This window comes from Martes martes (assembly GCF_963455335.1).
Source record: "Martes martes genome assembly, chromosome: 2".
NCBI classification, from domain to species: domain Eukaryota; kingdom Metazoa; phylum Chordata; class Mammalia; order Carnivora; family Mustelidae; genus Martes; species Martes martes.
In genome coordinates, this window is record NC_137889.1 from 160081763 (window position 1) to 160094490 (window position 12728).

Sequence of the window (12728 nt, forward strand, 5' to 3'; positions counted from 1 at the left end):
GATTCAAAGGTGGGGAAGGCATGCTCCATTATAATAAAACACAAAAATACACGACTCTGAGTTCGCCTTGCCCATTAGACGCACTGCAGTTCTGGAGAAAAGAGCTCTTCTTGTTCCTTTTTGATGTAAACCAAGCAGGAACAATGGAATGAAAAGCTACCCCCAACGAGTCTTTTTTTTTCCGCCAGCGGAACTCAGGCGCTGGGACCTTCAGCCGCCGGGGGGACCGGAGAGGAACGGACTCACGGCTCGGCAGTTGCCTGGTAACGCCCGCTGGAGGAGTCCCCGCGTAAGAAGGTCCCGGAGAAGTGTCACTGGCCCCGAGTGAGACCCCGTAGCCCGTTCTCCCCGCGCCAGCTGTCCCCGCGGCCTGGCGGGCTAGGGCAGCGGAAATGTTGCAGGAGGAGTCGGATCTGTCTCTCATTATTGCCCAGATAGTCCAAAAGCTCAAGGGCTCCAATTTATACGCTCAGTTGGAACGGCAGGCCTGGGTGAGTGAGGCCGGGCGGGAAGGGACGGAGACGGGCGGGGCCGCGGGGATGCCTGCACTCCGCCTGCAACCCGCTAACCTAGGCGGGAGCCCGTCCTCGTCTCCCTGGCTCCGCTCCTGGGCACGGAAAAGCTTCCCTTGCGGGTGCAAGCTCCACTTGCTCAGCCTCGCGCGTGGGGTAGTAGATTTTTAAAGAAGGGTGGGGCGCATCCCGCCTTTCTTTAGGCCAGAGAATGCCGAGGCTGTTCACTCATACCATAGTCCTTTCCAGGGTCTAGTTTTTTAAGCTTCTGGAATCAGTAGAGGAGGATGGGGCCACGCCTTCCCTCACATTTTTCGTCCTGGGGGGCGTTTGGCCCCCAGGGGCTTTTTTTTTGCTCACCGTTAGTCTGTCACCTTCTTGCACTCTATCCTCCCTGCAGTGATTCCTTCCTCTTTCTCTCCATCAGCGTTCACGGAGTGTTTTCCCAAGGTGCTAGGTTTCTTTGGATGCAGAGGTTGGTCTTTGCCTTTTTGTGTGAATGTCATGTCAACGGGATCGTACCGTATGTGAATTTTCGTGTCTGGTTTCTGTCACTTAGCATAATGTTTTTGAGATTTAATCATATTGTTGGTATTTCGCTAGTTCTGTTCCTTTTTACTGCTGAGTAATATTTCATGTTTGGATGTACTCTGATTTGTGTATCCATTCATTGGTTGCTGGGTATTTTCCGTTACAGCTATGGGCTGTTTCCAGTTATAGAGATTATGGGTAAAACTGACATATACATTTTGATACAGGCTTTTTGCTTGAATATTTGTTTTCTTTTCTCTTGGATAAATATCTAGGTGGGAGTTGCTGAGTTATATGGTAAGTGTATGTTTAATTGTATGAGAATCTGCCAAACTTTTCCAAAGTGGCTGTATTATTTTGCCTTTCTCCCAGCAATTATGAGAGTTTCAGTTGCTCTGCATCCTAATTAGTACTTGATACCAGTTTTTATCAATTTTTATTTATTAATTACATTCCTCTGGTAGGACCATGATATCCTATCGTGGCTTTGTTTACATTTCCTGTATGAGTAATGATACTGAGCATCTTACCATAGGTTAATATCTTCTTTGTTCAAGTAGTTTGTGCAAATCTTTTGCCCATTAAAAAAATGGTGTTCTCTTATTGTTTGATTGTAAGGATACTTTATATATGACACAAGTCTTTTATCAGCCATGCATCTTGCAGTTGTTTTCTGCCAATCTGTGGCATATCTTTACATTTCCTTAACTAGATCTTTCAAAGAGCAAATTTTTTTTTATTTTGATGACCATTTTTTAATCTGTTTCTTCATTTATGATTTGTGGTTTTTTGTGCCCTACCTACAAATCTTTGCCTGACCCAAAGTCTCAAAAAGTTTCTCCTATGTTTCATTCTAGAATTTTTATAGTTTCAGATTTTACATTTAGGTCTGTGATCCATTTTAAGTTAATTTTTTGATATAGATAGATTGATGTGCAGTACCACACCTATTTCCAGTACCTATATGTTGAGACATCTTCATTTCTCCACTAATTTTGTTGGTACCTTTGTTGAAAATTGATTTAGGACACACACACACACACACACACACACACACACAACACACATCTATTTCTGGCTCTTTGCTCTGCTCCACTGATCTATTTGTTTTGACTTTTGTAACTTTATAGAAAGTCTTGAAATCAGATAGTTTTCTAACTTTGTTCCTCTTTTTCAAAATTGTATTGGCTATTCTACATCCTTTACTTTTCCATATTAAAGTTTAGAGTCATCTTGTAAATTACTACAAAAAGTTTGCTGGGATTTAGATTGGGATTATGTTGAATATGTGGATCAATTTTGGGAAAATTGACATGTAAACAATGTTGAATTTTCTGCCTATGAACGTATTTTATCTCTTTATTTCTATTTTGTTTTTTTTCTTGTCAGTGTTTTATAGTTCAGTATACAAATCTTGAAAATATTTTGTTTAGATTTTCCCCTAAATATTTTTTGATGCTATTATAAATGCTGATTTTTTCTCATTTCATTTTCCAGTTGTTTGTTGTTAGTATGCAGAAATATGATTGATATTTGTATATTTACCTTGTATCCTGTGCCTCACTAAACTTACTTATTAGTTATAGTACCACTTTTTGTAGATTGCATAGGATTTTCTAAGAACATATGTCATATGTGAATAAAGACAGTTTTATTTCTTCCTTCCATTCTGTATGCCTTTTCTTTCTTTCCTTTCCCTTTCTCTCATCTCCTTCCTTCCTTCCTTTCTTTGCTTTTTTTTTTCTTTCTTTTCTTTTTTCCTTTCTTTGCCTTGTCACACTGCCTAGTGTCTCTACTGCAGTGGTGTTTAGATGTGTTCTATAGGTTGAGGAGCTCCCTTTTATTCCTTGTTTTTTGAGAGTTTTATTATGAATGGATGTTGGATTTTGTTAGATACTTTTCTTGTATCTGTAGAGAGGCTCATGTGATTTTTCTTTTTTAATATGTTGATATGGCAAATAATACTGATTGGTTTTGAATGTTGAAGCAATTTTGCATTCCTGTGATAAATTCCCCTTGGTTTTGATGCATCATCCTTTATTTATATATTTCTTGATTTGATCTGCTAGTATTTTGTTGAAGATTATGTGAATATTTTCATGAAAAATATTAGTTTGTAGTTTTAACATCTTCATCTAATTTTGTTATCAGGTAATGCTGATTTCATAAGTTGAGCTGGGAAGTGTTCCCTCCTTTCTATTTTGTGGAAGAATTTGTATAGAATTAATATTACTTCCTTCTTAAATACTTGGAGGACTTCCTAGTAAGGTCACTGGGGCCTGGAGTTTTCTTGGTGGGAAACTTTTTTATAAAAAGTTTAAGTAAAAAAATATATGCAGAGCTATTCAGGTTGTTTATCTTGTTGAATGTTCTGTGTGCATTTGAAAAGAATGAATATTCTGTTCTTGGTATTCTGCAAATGTCAGTTAGAGTAGTCAAGTAGAGGGGCAATTTTGTTTAAGTGAGTGTGGAGGCTTACTGAGTATGGAAGCTTCAGGCAGTATAGCTGGGGATCAAGCTAGGCTTGAGTTTTGTTATTACTGTCATTAGCTTCAGTGTACCATAGGCTTCGAAGTTGGTGGGCTGATGTAACTTTGTGCTTAGAAAGGGCCCTGGAGGACTGGAAGGTTTTTCTCAGTGTTTTTTCTACATCCTGTGCTTTCGTCTGCCTCTGTTTGCCTCTGCCACAGAGAGAAGTCTCTCTTCCTGCTCTTAATCTTTTCCTCAGCAGTAGAATGCTGTTTGTTTATGGGTCCTAAGCTTATGGTAGGTACAGGCATTCTCTATTATGCTGGTCCTGTCTTAGTCCATGTGCCTTGGGAGTGGGTCTTTCTGAGCATTCCTTTCTCTTCTCCCCTTGGCAACCAAACTCTGTCTTGTATTTGTTGCTGATGTTGGGTGAAAGAGAGATTGCTGATCCTCACTAGTGCTGGCTTACCTCTGCTTTGTAGGATCTGGTGTAGATCCTACTGGTGTAGGATCCTGGGCCTAGGAGAGTTTTTCTTAAATTCCCATGAGGAAGATCATTTTTTAATCCATCTCACCCCCAGAAACAATTAATTATTGCCTTGTCTTCAGAGCGGGAAGTTTTCTGAGCCCTCTCTCAGAAGTTTAAGGCCTTTTCCTTAAATGAGTGGAAAGTTAGGCAAGGTAGCATGGTTTTGTGCCTGTCCTAGAGTGGCAGTTTATCCCTTCTTGTGCACCTGTGCCACAAAAGAGGGCTCTCTGCAGTTCCTGGCTTTGCCCCCATTCTTTTGGATGAGCACCAGCTAGAGACCCATGGAAAAGAGAATGAATGTGAGTATAATTGCTCATGTGTTTGGTTTTTTTTTTTTTTTTTAAGATTTTATTTATTTATTTGACACAGAGAGAGAGAGCGAGAGAGAGAGTGAGCACAAGTAGGCAGAGAGGCAGATAGAGGGGAAGAGGGAAGCAGGCTCCCTGCTGAGCAGAGAGCCCGATGCGGGGCTCGATCCTAGGACCCCGAGATCATGACCTCTCCCAGGACCCTGAGATCGTTACCTGAGCCAAAGGTGCACCCCCCATGTGTTTTGAGCTTTTAGTTATTTTAAGTTGAAATGTTAGCCCACATACGTACTACAGTTAAAATTTTAACTGATTTCTTCTTTTTTGCTTTTTTCCTCCTCTGCTTTGCCAAAGGTGAAATAGTTTGGAGTCTCTTCTGTCTTTGGAGAGGCTTGTTATTTTTTTGAAATTTAATTCACTTGATTGTCTACAACTTCAGTTTTCTGATGGGGTCAAGAACAAAATAAGATTTGGTAGATTTTACCTTTTTTTTTCCTCATTGTTAGGGTGGGAGAAACATTCTTGTACTGGCTTTCTACATCCTGTATATTAGTAGGACTCCAATAACAAGTGTTAAAGGGTTGCATCTATGTCCATGAGAAAAATTGGTCTGTAATTTTCCTTTCTTATAATGTCTTTGAAAAGCTTTATATCAAGGTTATGCTGGCCTGATAAAATGAGTAGAGAAGTGGTCTCTCCTTTTTTATTTTCTGTTCACTGAAAGAGTGTTATGAGATTGTGTTATTTATTTCTTAGATTTTTGGAAGAATTCTCCAATAAACTGTGTGTCTTAGATTTTCTTTTGGGAATGTTTTTTTTTCTCTTTTATTAGCAGATTTCATTTTTTAAGAATGGTTTTAGGTTTACAGCAAAATTGAGCAAAAGGTACAGAGTTCCAATATATTCCCTTTTCTCTTGTACACAATTTTCCTATTATTAACATCTTGCATCAATGTGGTACTTTCTAATAATTGGTGAACCAATCTATATACACAATTATTAAATAAAATCCATAGTTTACATCAGGATTCACTTTTTGTGTTGTACAGTTCTAATGGTTTTTACAAATGTGTAATGTCATATATTTGCTATTTCAGTATCTTATAGAATAGTTTTACTGCCCTAAAAATCCTCTGTGCCCCACCTACTCATCCCTCCCTCTATTCCTCCCAACCTCCTCTGGCAACCACTGACTTTTCTGTCTCTATAGTTTCACCTTGAAGAATGTCATATAGTTGGACTCATGCAGTATGTGGCGTTTTAAAACTGGCTTCTTTCACTTAGTAATATGCATTGTGTTCCTCAGTGTCTCTTTGTGACTTGATAGCTTTTTTTTTTGAATAATATTCTACTGTATGGATGTATCACAGGTCATTTATACATTCGCCTATTGAAGGACGTCTTGGTTGCTTCCAAGTTTTGGCAGTTATGAATAAAACTGCTAAAACATTCCTGTGTAAATTTTTGTGTTGAAATAAAATACCAAGGAGCATGACTGCTTGTATGGTAAGACTGATTAACTTTGTTAGAAGCTGACGACTTATCTTCCAGTGTGGCTATACCATATTCCATTTCCTTTACCAGTGAATGAGTTTCTGTTGCTCCACGTCCTCATCAACAGTTGGTGTTATCAGTGCATTAGATTTTAGGCATTTTAACAGGTGTTTTGTGATATTCTCACTGTTGTTTTAATTTGCAATTTTTTTTAAAGATTTTATTTATTTATTTGTCAGAGAGAGAACATATACAAGTAGGTGGAACACAGACAGAGGGAGAAGCAGACTCCCTGCTGAGCAGGAAGCCGGATGTGGGACTTGATCCCAGGAACTTGGAATTATGACCTGAGCTGAAGGCAGGTGCTTAACAAACTGAGCCACACAGGCGTCCCTAATTTACAATTCTTTAATGACATATGATACTAAGCATCATTTCAGATGTTTATTCACCATCTATATATCTTCTTTGGTAGGTCTCTGTTTGGATCTTTTGCCCATTTTTAGATTGTATGTTCTTAATGTTTTAAGAGTTTGTTGTAAAATTTGGGTGCACATTTTTTGGTTTTGTTTTGTTTTGTTTTTCAATCAGCTGTGTCTTGTACAAATATTTTATCCCAATCTGTGGCTAGTCTTTTCATTCTCTTAACAATATCTTTTGCAAAGAAGTTTTTAAAGTTTAGTGGAGTCTATCTTATCATTGTTTTTCTTTTATGGATTGTGCTTCTGGTGTTGTGTCTAAACATTAATTGCTAATCCCAAAGTCACTTAGGTTTTCTCTTATGTTATCTTTTTGTAGAAGTCTTGTAGTTCTGGGCTTTAAATTTAGATCCTTGACCCATTTTGAGTTAATTTTTGTGAAGGGTATGAGGTGTGTATCTAGATTTTTTTTTTTTGCATGTGAATGTCAAGTTGTTTGAATACGATTTGATAACTTGTTGAAAAGGCTATCTTTGCTCCATGGAATTGTCTTTGCTCTTTTGTCAAAGATCAGTTGACTATATTTGTGTTGGTATTTCTGGGTCTCTATTCTATTCCATTGATCTGTTTGTCCATTCTTTCACCATTACCACACTGTGATTTCAGTAGCTTTATAATAGGTTGAAGCTGGGTGGTATCAATCCTCCAACTTTGTTCTTATTCTTTAATATTGTGTTGGCAAGATTTTTAATAACATTAAATTTAATAGATATAGGAATATTAAGATTTTCTATTTCTATTATTGTGACTTTTTTTTTCAATGTGGCATTATTTTTTTAAATTTATTTATTTATTTTAATAAACACATAATGTATTTTTATCCCCAGGGGTACAGGTCTGTGAATCGCCAGGTTTACACCTTTCACAGCACTCATCATAGCCCATACCCTCCCCAATGTCCATATTCCCACCACCCTCTCCTGTCCCCCCTCCCCCCAGCAACCCTCAGTCTGTTTTTTGAGATTGAGCGTTTTATGCTTTGTCTCCCTCCCGATCCCGTCTTCTTTCATTTTTTTTTCCTACCTCCCCCCAACCCCCCCACATTGCATCTCCACTTCCTCATATCAAAGAGATCATACGATAGTTGTCTTTCTCTGATTGACTTATTTCAGTAAGCATAATACCCTCTAGTTCCATCCACATCATCGCAAATGGCAAGATTTCATTTCTTTTGATGGCTGCATAGTATTCCATTGCATATATATACCACAGCTTCTTGATCCATTCATCTGTTGATGGACATCTAGGTTCTTTCCATAGTTTGGCTATTGTGGACATTGCTGCTATAAACATTCGGGTGCACATGCCCCTTCGGAGCACCACATTTGTATCTTTAGGATATATACCCAGTAGTGCAATCGCTGGGTCATACATAGGGTAGCTCTATTTTCAGTTTTTTGAGGAACCTCCACACTGTTTTCCAGAGTGGTTGCACCAGCTTGCATTCCCACCAACAGTGTAGGAGGGTTCCCCTCTCTCCACATCCTCGCCAGCATCTGTCATTTCTTGACTTGTTAATTTTAGCCATTCTGACTGGTGTGAGGTGGTATCTCATTGTGGTTTGGATTTGTATTTCCTTGATGCCGAGTGATGTGGAGAATTTTTTCATGTGTCTGTTGGCCATCTGGATGTCTTCTTTGCAGAAATGTCTGTTCATGTCCTCTGCCCATTTCTTATTTATTTATTTATTTATTTATTGACAGACAGAGATCACAAGTAGGCAGAGAGGCAGGCAGAGAGAGAGGGGAAAGCAGACTCCCCGCTGAGCAGAGAGCCAGATGTGGGGCTCGATCCCAGGATCCCGAGATCATGACCTGAGCCGAAGGCAGAGGCTTAACCCACTGAGCCACCCAGGTGCCCCTGCCCATTTCTTCATTGGATTATTTGTTCTCTGGGTGTTGAGTTTGATAAGCTCTTTATAGATTTTGGATACTAGCCCTTTATCTGATATGTCATTTGCAAATATCTTCTTCCATTCTGTCAGTTGTCTTTTGGTTTTGTTAACTGTTTCCTTTGCTGTGCAAAAGCTTTTGATCTTGATGAAATCCCAATAGTTCATTTTTGCCCTTGCTTCCCTTGCCTTTGGCGATGTTCCTAGGAAGAAGTTGCTGCGGTTGAGGTCAACGAGGTTGCTGCCTGTGTTCTCCTCAAGGATTTTGATGGATTCCTTTCTCACATTGAGGTCCTTCATCCATTTTGAGTCTATTTTTGTGTGTGGTGTAAGGAAATAGTCCAATTTCATTTTTCTGCACGTGGCTGTCCAATTTTCCCAGTACCATTTGTTGAAGTGTGACCCCGTGGGACCTGGGATTACGCTGACCCCGCCTGGGCTTCCCCCGGTTTAGCTTCTGGAGCGATGTCCCTCTGTGGAGCAGACTTTTAAAAGTCCCGATTTTGTGCTGCATTGCTCTGCCGCTTGCCGGGAGCCGGCCCCTCCCCCCACGGTCTGTCTTCTGTCGCTTTGGATTCACTTCTCCGCAAGTCCTACCTTTCAGAAAGTGATCGATTTTCAGCTTCTAGAATTGTTGCTCTTCTTCTCTTCTATTTCCCATTGGATTTGTAGGTGTTTGCAATGGTTTGATAAGCTATCTAGCTGACTCCTGCTACCCAATGTCGTCTCAGCCTGCTACTTCTCCGCCATCTTGACTTCTCCTCCTATTGTGACTTTTAATAAGCTGTGTTTTTCGAGGAATTTGTTTATTCCATTTAAATGATATAAATCAGTGGCCTAAAGTTGTTTATAATAAACATTTTTTTAATGTCTGAAAATTTAATTACAGTTTCTGATAATGGTAATTCATATGTGTGCCTGTGGGGTGTGTTTGTTTGAACAGTTTTGCTAAGGGTCTCTCAATTTTATTAATCTCATTTAAAAAGTAGTTTAGGCTTTGATGATTTTGCCTTAATTTTGGATCATATCTTTATTAATTGCTTCCTACATTCCTTAGGATTGATTAGCTGTTTTTTGTTTTGTTTTGTTTTTAGTTTCTTCAAATGGAAGTTTATATCAAAGATTTGAAACCTTTCTTCATTTCTAAAATATGCATTTAAGGTTATACTTTCCCCACTAAGCACTATTTTAATGGTATCCCCATAGTTTTAATGAGTCATATTTTCATTCAAAATATTTCCTAATATTTTTTGTGATTTTTAATTTAATGCAAGGGTTATTCTGAAGTATATTGCTTAATTTCTATGCAATTCAGATATTCTGTTTTTGTTACCAACTTACAGCTTAATTTTAGTGTTGTCAGAGAACGTCCTCTGTTTGATTAAATATTTTAGAAATTTTAGGGGCTTGCTTTATAACCCAGTGTAAAATCAGTTTTGCTGAATGTTTCATGTGCACTTGTAAAGAATGTGTGTACTGTCCCTGTTGGGTTAGGTTTATCTCCATATGCCTCTGAGGTCCACTTGTTAATTATGCTGTTTAACTTTCTTATAATCTTATTGAGATTTTTTTTTGCTTGTTTTATTAGCAATTGTAAGAAATATGTTAAAATCTCCCACCATGATTATATATTTGTCTATTTCTTTAATACTCTCAATTTTTTGCTTTCTATATTGTAAGGCTGTTTTATTGGTTGTGTAAGATTTACATTGTGTTATCTTCCTGATAGCTTAACCCCTTAATCATTATGAAATGTCCTTCTTTATTTCTAGTGAGGTTCTTGCCATAGAGTCTGTTTTGTCTGATATTAGTATAATTACGCCAGCTTTTTTTAGTTAGTGGTTGCATGGTATGACTTTTCCTATACTTTTATTTTCACTCTACTATTATTGCATGTAAAGTGTGTCTCTTGAAAACTTTAGCATCTTATAGCTGTTTTTAAAATCCAGTCTAATAGCCATAGTCTTATAATTGTGTTATTTAGTCTATTTGTATTTAATGAGTTTGCTCACATTAGTTTTGTATTTATATGTTACTTATTTAGTTTGTATTATTGGTCTTAATATTTGTTTTTTATTTGATCCATTTGCTTCATATTCTGTTTTCCCTCTTTTGTTTTGATTATTCAGATATTATTCAAATATTTTATTATTTATTTTTCTCTCCATTAATGTGATAGTTACACATTATTTTACTATTCTTTAAATAGCTATCTTAGAGGTCACAGAATCTATTCTTGAATAATTATAGTCTCATATAAATGATCACTTTACTGTTTCCCTGTTAGCTAATGCTAGAACTTAGAACATTTTACTCATTTATGACTTTTTCCCTTCATTATTTTTGCCATGCCTTTTATGTGTAATTTAAATCCCTCGAGAGAGATTGTCTATGATGGTGGATGAGTAGGAAATCTTAGTTTCATTTGGTCCCAGGAATTCAGCTAGATACTTATCAGATCATTCTGAATACTTATGAACACAACTGGAGATCTAAGAAAAGAATAGCTGCAGCTCTACAAATAGAAAAACAACCTCTTTATGCAAGAATGATAAGATGGAAAAACTCACCTCAAAAAAGAGAACAAGAGGCAGTACTGACTGCCAGGAATCTAATCACTATGGATATAAGTAAGATGTCAGAACTAGAGTTCAGAATACTGATTATAAAGATACTATCTGGGCTTGAAAAAAGCATAGACGACACTAGAGAAATCCTTTCTGGAGAAATAAAAGAACTAAAATCTAATCAAGTCAAAATAAAAAAGGCTATTAAGGAGATGCAATAAAAAATGGAGGCTGTAACTGATAGGATAAATGAGGCAGAAGAGAAAATTAGTGATATAGAAGACAAAGTGATAGAGAACAAAGAAGCTGAGAAAAAAAAAAAAAGAGATAAACAACTACAGTATCCTGAGGGGAGAATTTTAGAGATAAGTGATACCATAAAGCAAAATAATATTAGAATAATTGGGATTCCAGAAGAGGAAAGAAAGAGGAGGGGAGAAGGTGTATTAAAGCAAATTATAGCAGAGAGCTTCCCTAATCTGGAGGGGGAAACAGGTGTTCAAGTCACAAGGAGCCACAGAGAATTCCCCTTTAAAATCAATAAATATAGGTTGACACCTTGACATATAGTAGTGAAACTTGCGAATCTTAGAGACAAAGAGAAAATCCTGAAAGTGGCTCAGGACAAGAGGTCTGTAACCTACAAGGGTAGAAACATTAGACTGGCAGCAGACCTATCCACAGAGACCTGGCAGGCCAGAAAGGACTGGCATTGTATATTCAGGGAGCTAAATGAGAAAAACATGCAGCCGAGAATTCTTTATCCAGCAGAGCTGTCATTCAAAATAGAAGGAGAGACAAAAAGCTTCCAGGACAAACAGGAACTAAACAAATTTGTGATCACCAAACCAGTCCTGTAAGAAATATTAAAGGGAATCTTTTAAGTGGAGAGCCCAAAAGTAACATAGATTAGAAAGGAACAGAGACAACACGCAGAAACAATAATGACTTTACAGGTAATACAATGGCACTAAATTCATATCTTTTAATATTTACTCAATGAAAATGGGCTAATGCCTCAATCAAGACACAGAATATCAGGCTGGATAAAAAGGCAAGACCCATCAATGTGCTGTCTGCAAGGATCTCAGTTTAGACCCAGAGACACCCCCAGATGGAAAATGGGGTGGGGTGTTTGAAAACCATTTATCATGCTAAAGGACATCAAAAGAAAGCTGGGGCAGCAATCCTTATTTCAGACAAATTATACTTTAAACCAAAGACTGTACTTAAATATGAGGAAGGATACTATGTCATAATTAAAAGGCTTATCTAACAAGATCTAACAAATGTAAATATTTATGCCCCTAACATGGGAGCAGCCAATTATATAAACCAATTAATAACAAAATTAAATAAGCGCATTGATATTAATAAAGTAGGAGTGGAGGACTTTAACTCCCCATTCACTGCAATGGACAGATCATTTAAACAGAAGACCAACAAGGAAACAAGGGCTTTGAATGACACTGGACCAGATGGACTTCACAGATACATTCAGAGTGTTCCATCCTAAAGCAATAGAATACACATTCTTTGAGTACACATGGAACATTCTCCAGAAGAGATCATATACTGGGTTACAAATCAGGTCTCAACTGGTACCAAAAGATTGGGATTATTCCCTATATATTTTCAGACTATAATGCTTTGAAACTATAACTCAATCACAAGAGGAAAGTTGGAAAGAGCTCAAATACATGGAGGCTGAAGAGCATCTTACTGAAGAATGAATGGTTCAACCAGGAAATTAAAGGAGAATTTTAAAAACTCATGGAAACAAATGAAAATGAAAACACAACTGTTCAAAACCTTTGGGATGCATAAATGCAGTCCTAAGAGGGAAGTATATAGCAATACAAGACTTTCTCAAGAAACAAGAAAGGTCTCAAATATACAACCTAACCTTACACCTAAAGGAGCTGGAGAAAGAATAGCAAATAAAGCC

At 37.6% G+C, this 12728-nt stretch overlaps 1 protein-coding gene across 2 annotated transcripts in view; it reads left to right on the top strand.

Annotated features, from left to right (window-relative positions):
• The first annotated feature begins 265 nt into the window (after positions 1-265).
• TBC1D19 (TBC1 domain family member 19) overlaps positions 266-12728 on the top strand; it is a 161249-nt gene continuing 148786 nt past the window's right edge. For both annotated transcript variants that reach the window (XR_013966477.1, XM_080797659.1), the window contains exon 1: positions 266-491. Coding sequence is in view for 1 of the 2 variants with exons in the window: in XM_080797659.1 (XP_080653785.1) it covers positions 393-491 (99 nt within the window). In the remaining variant the exon portion in view is untranslated. The remainder of the gene's footprint in view (positions 492-12728) is intronic.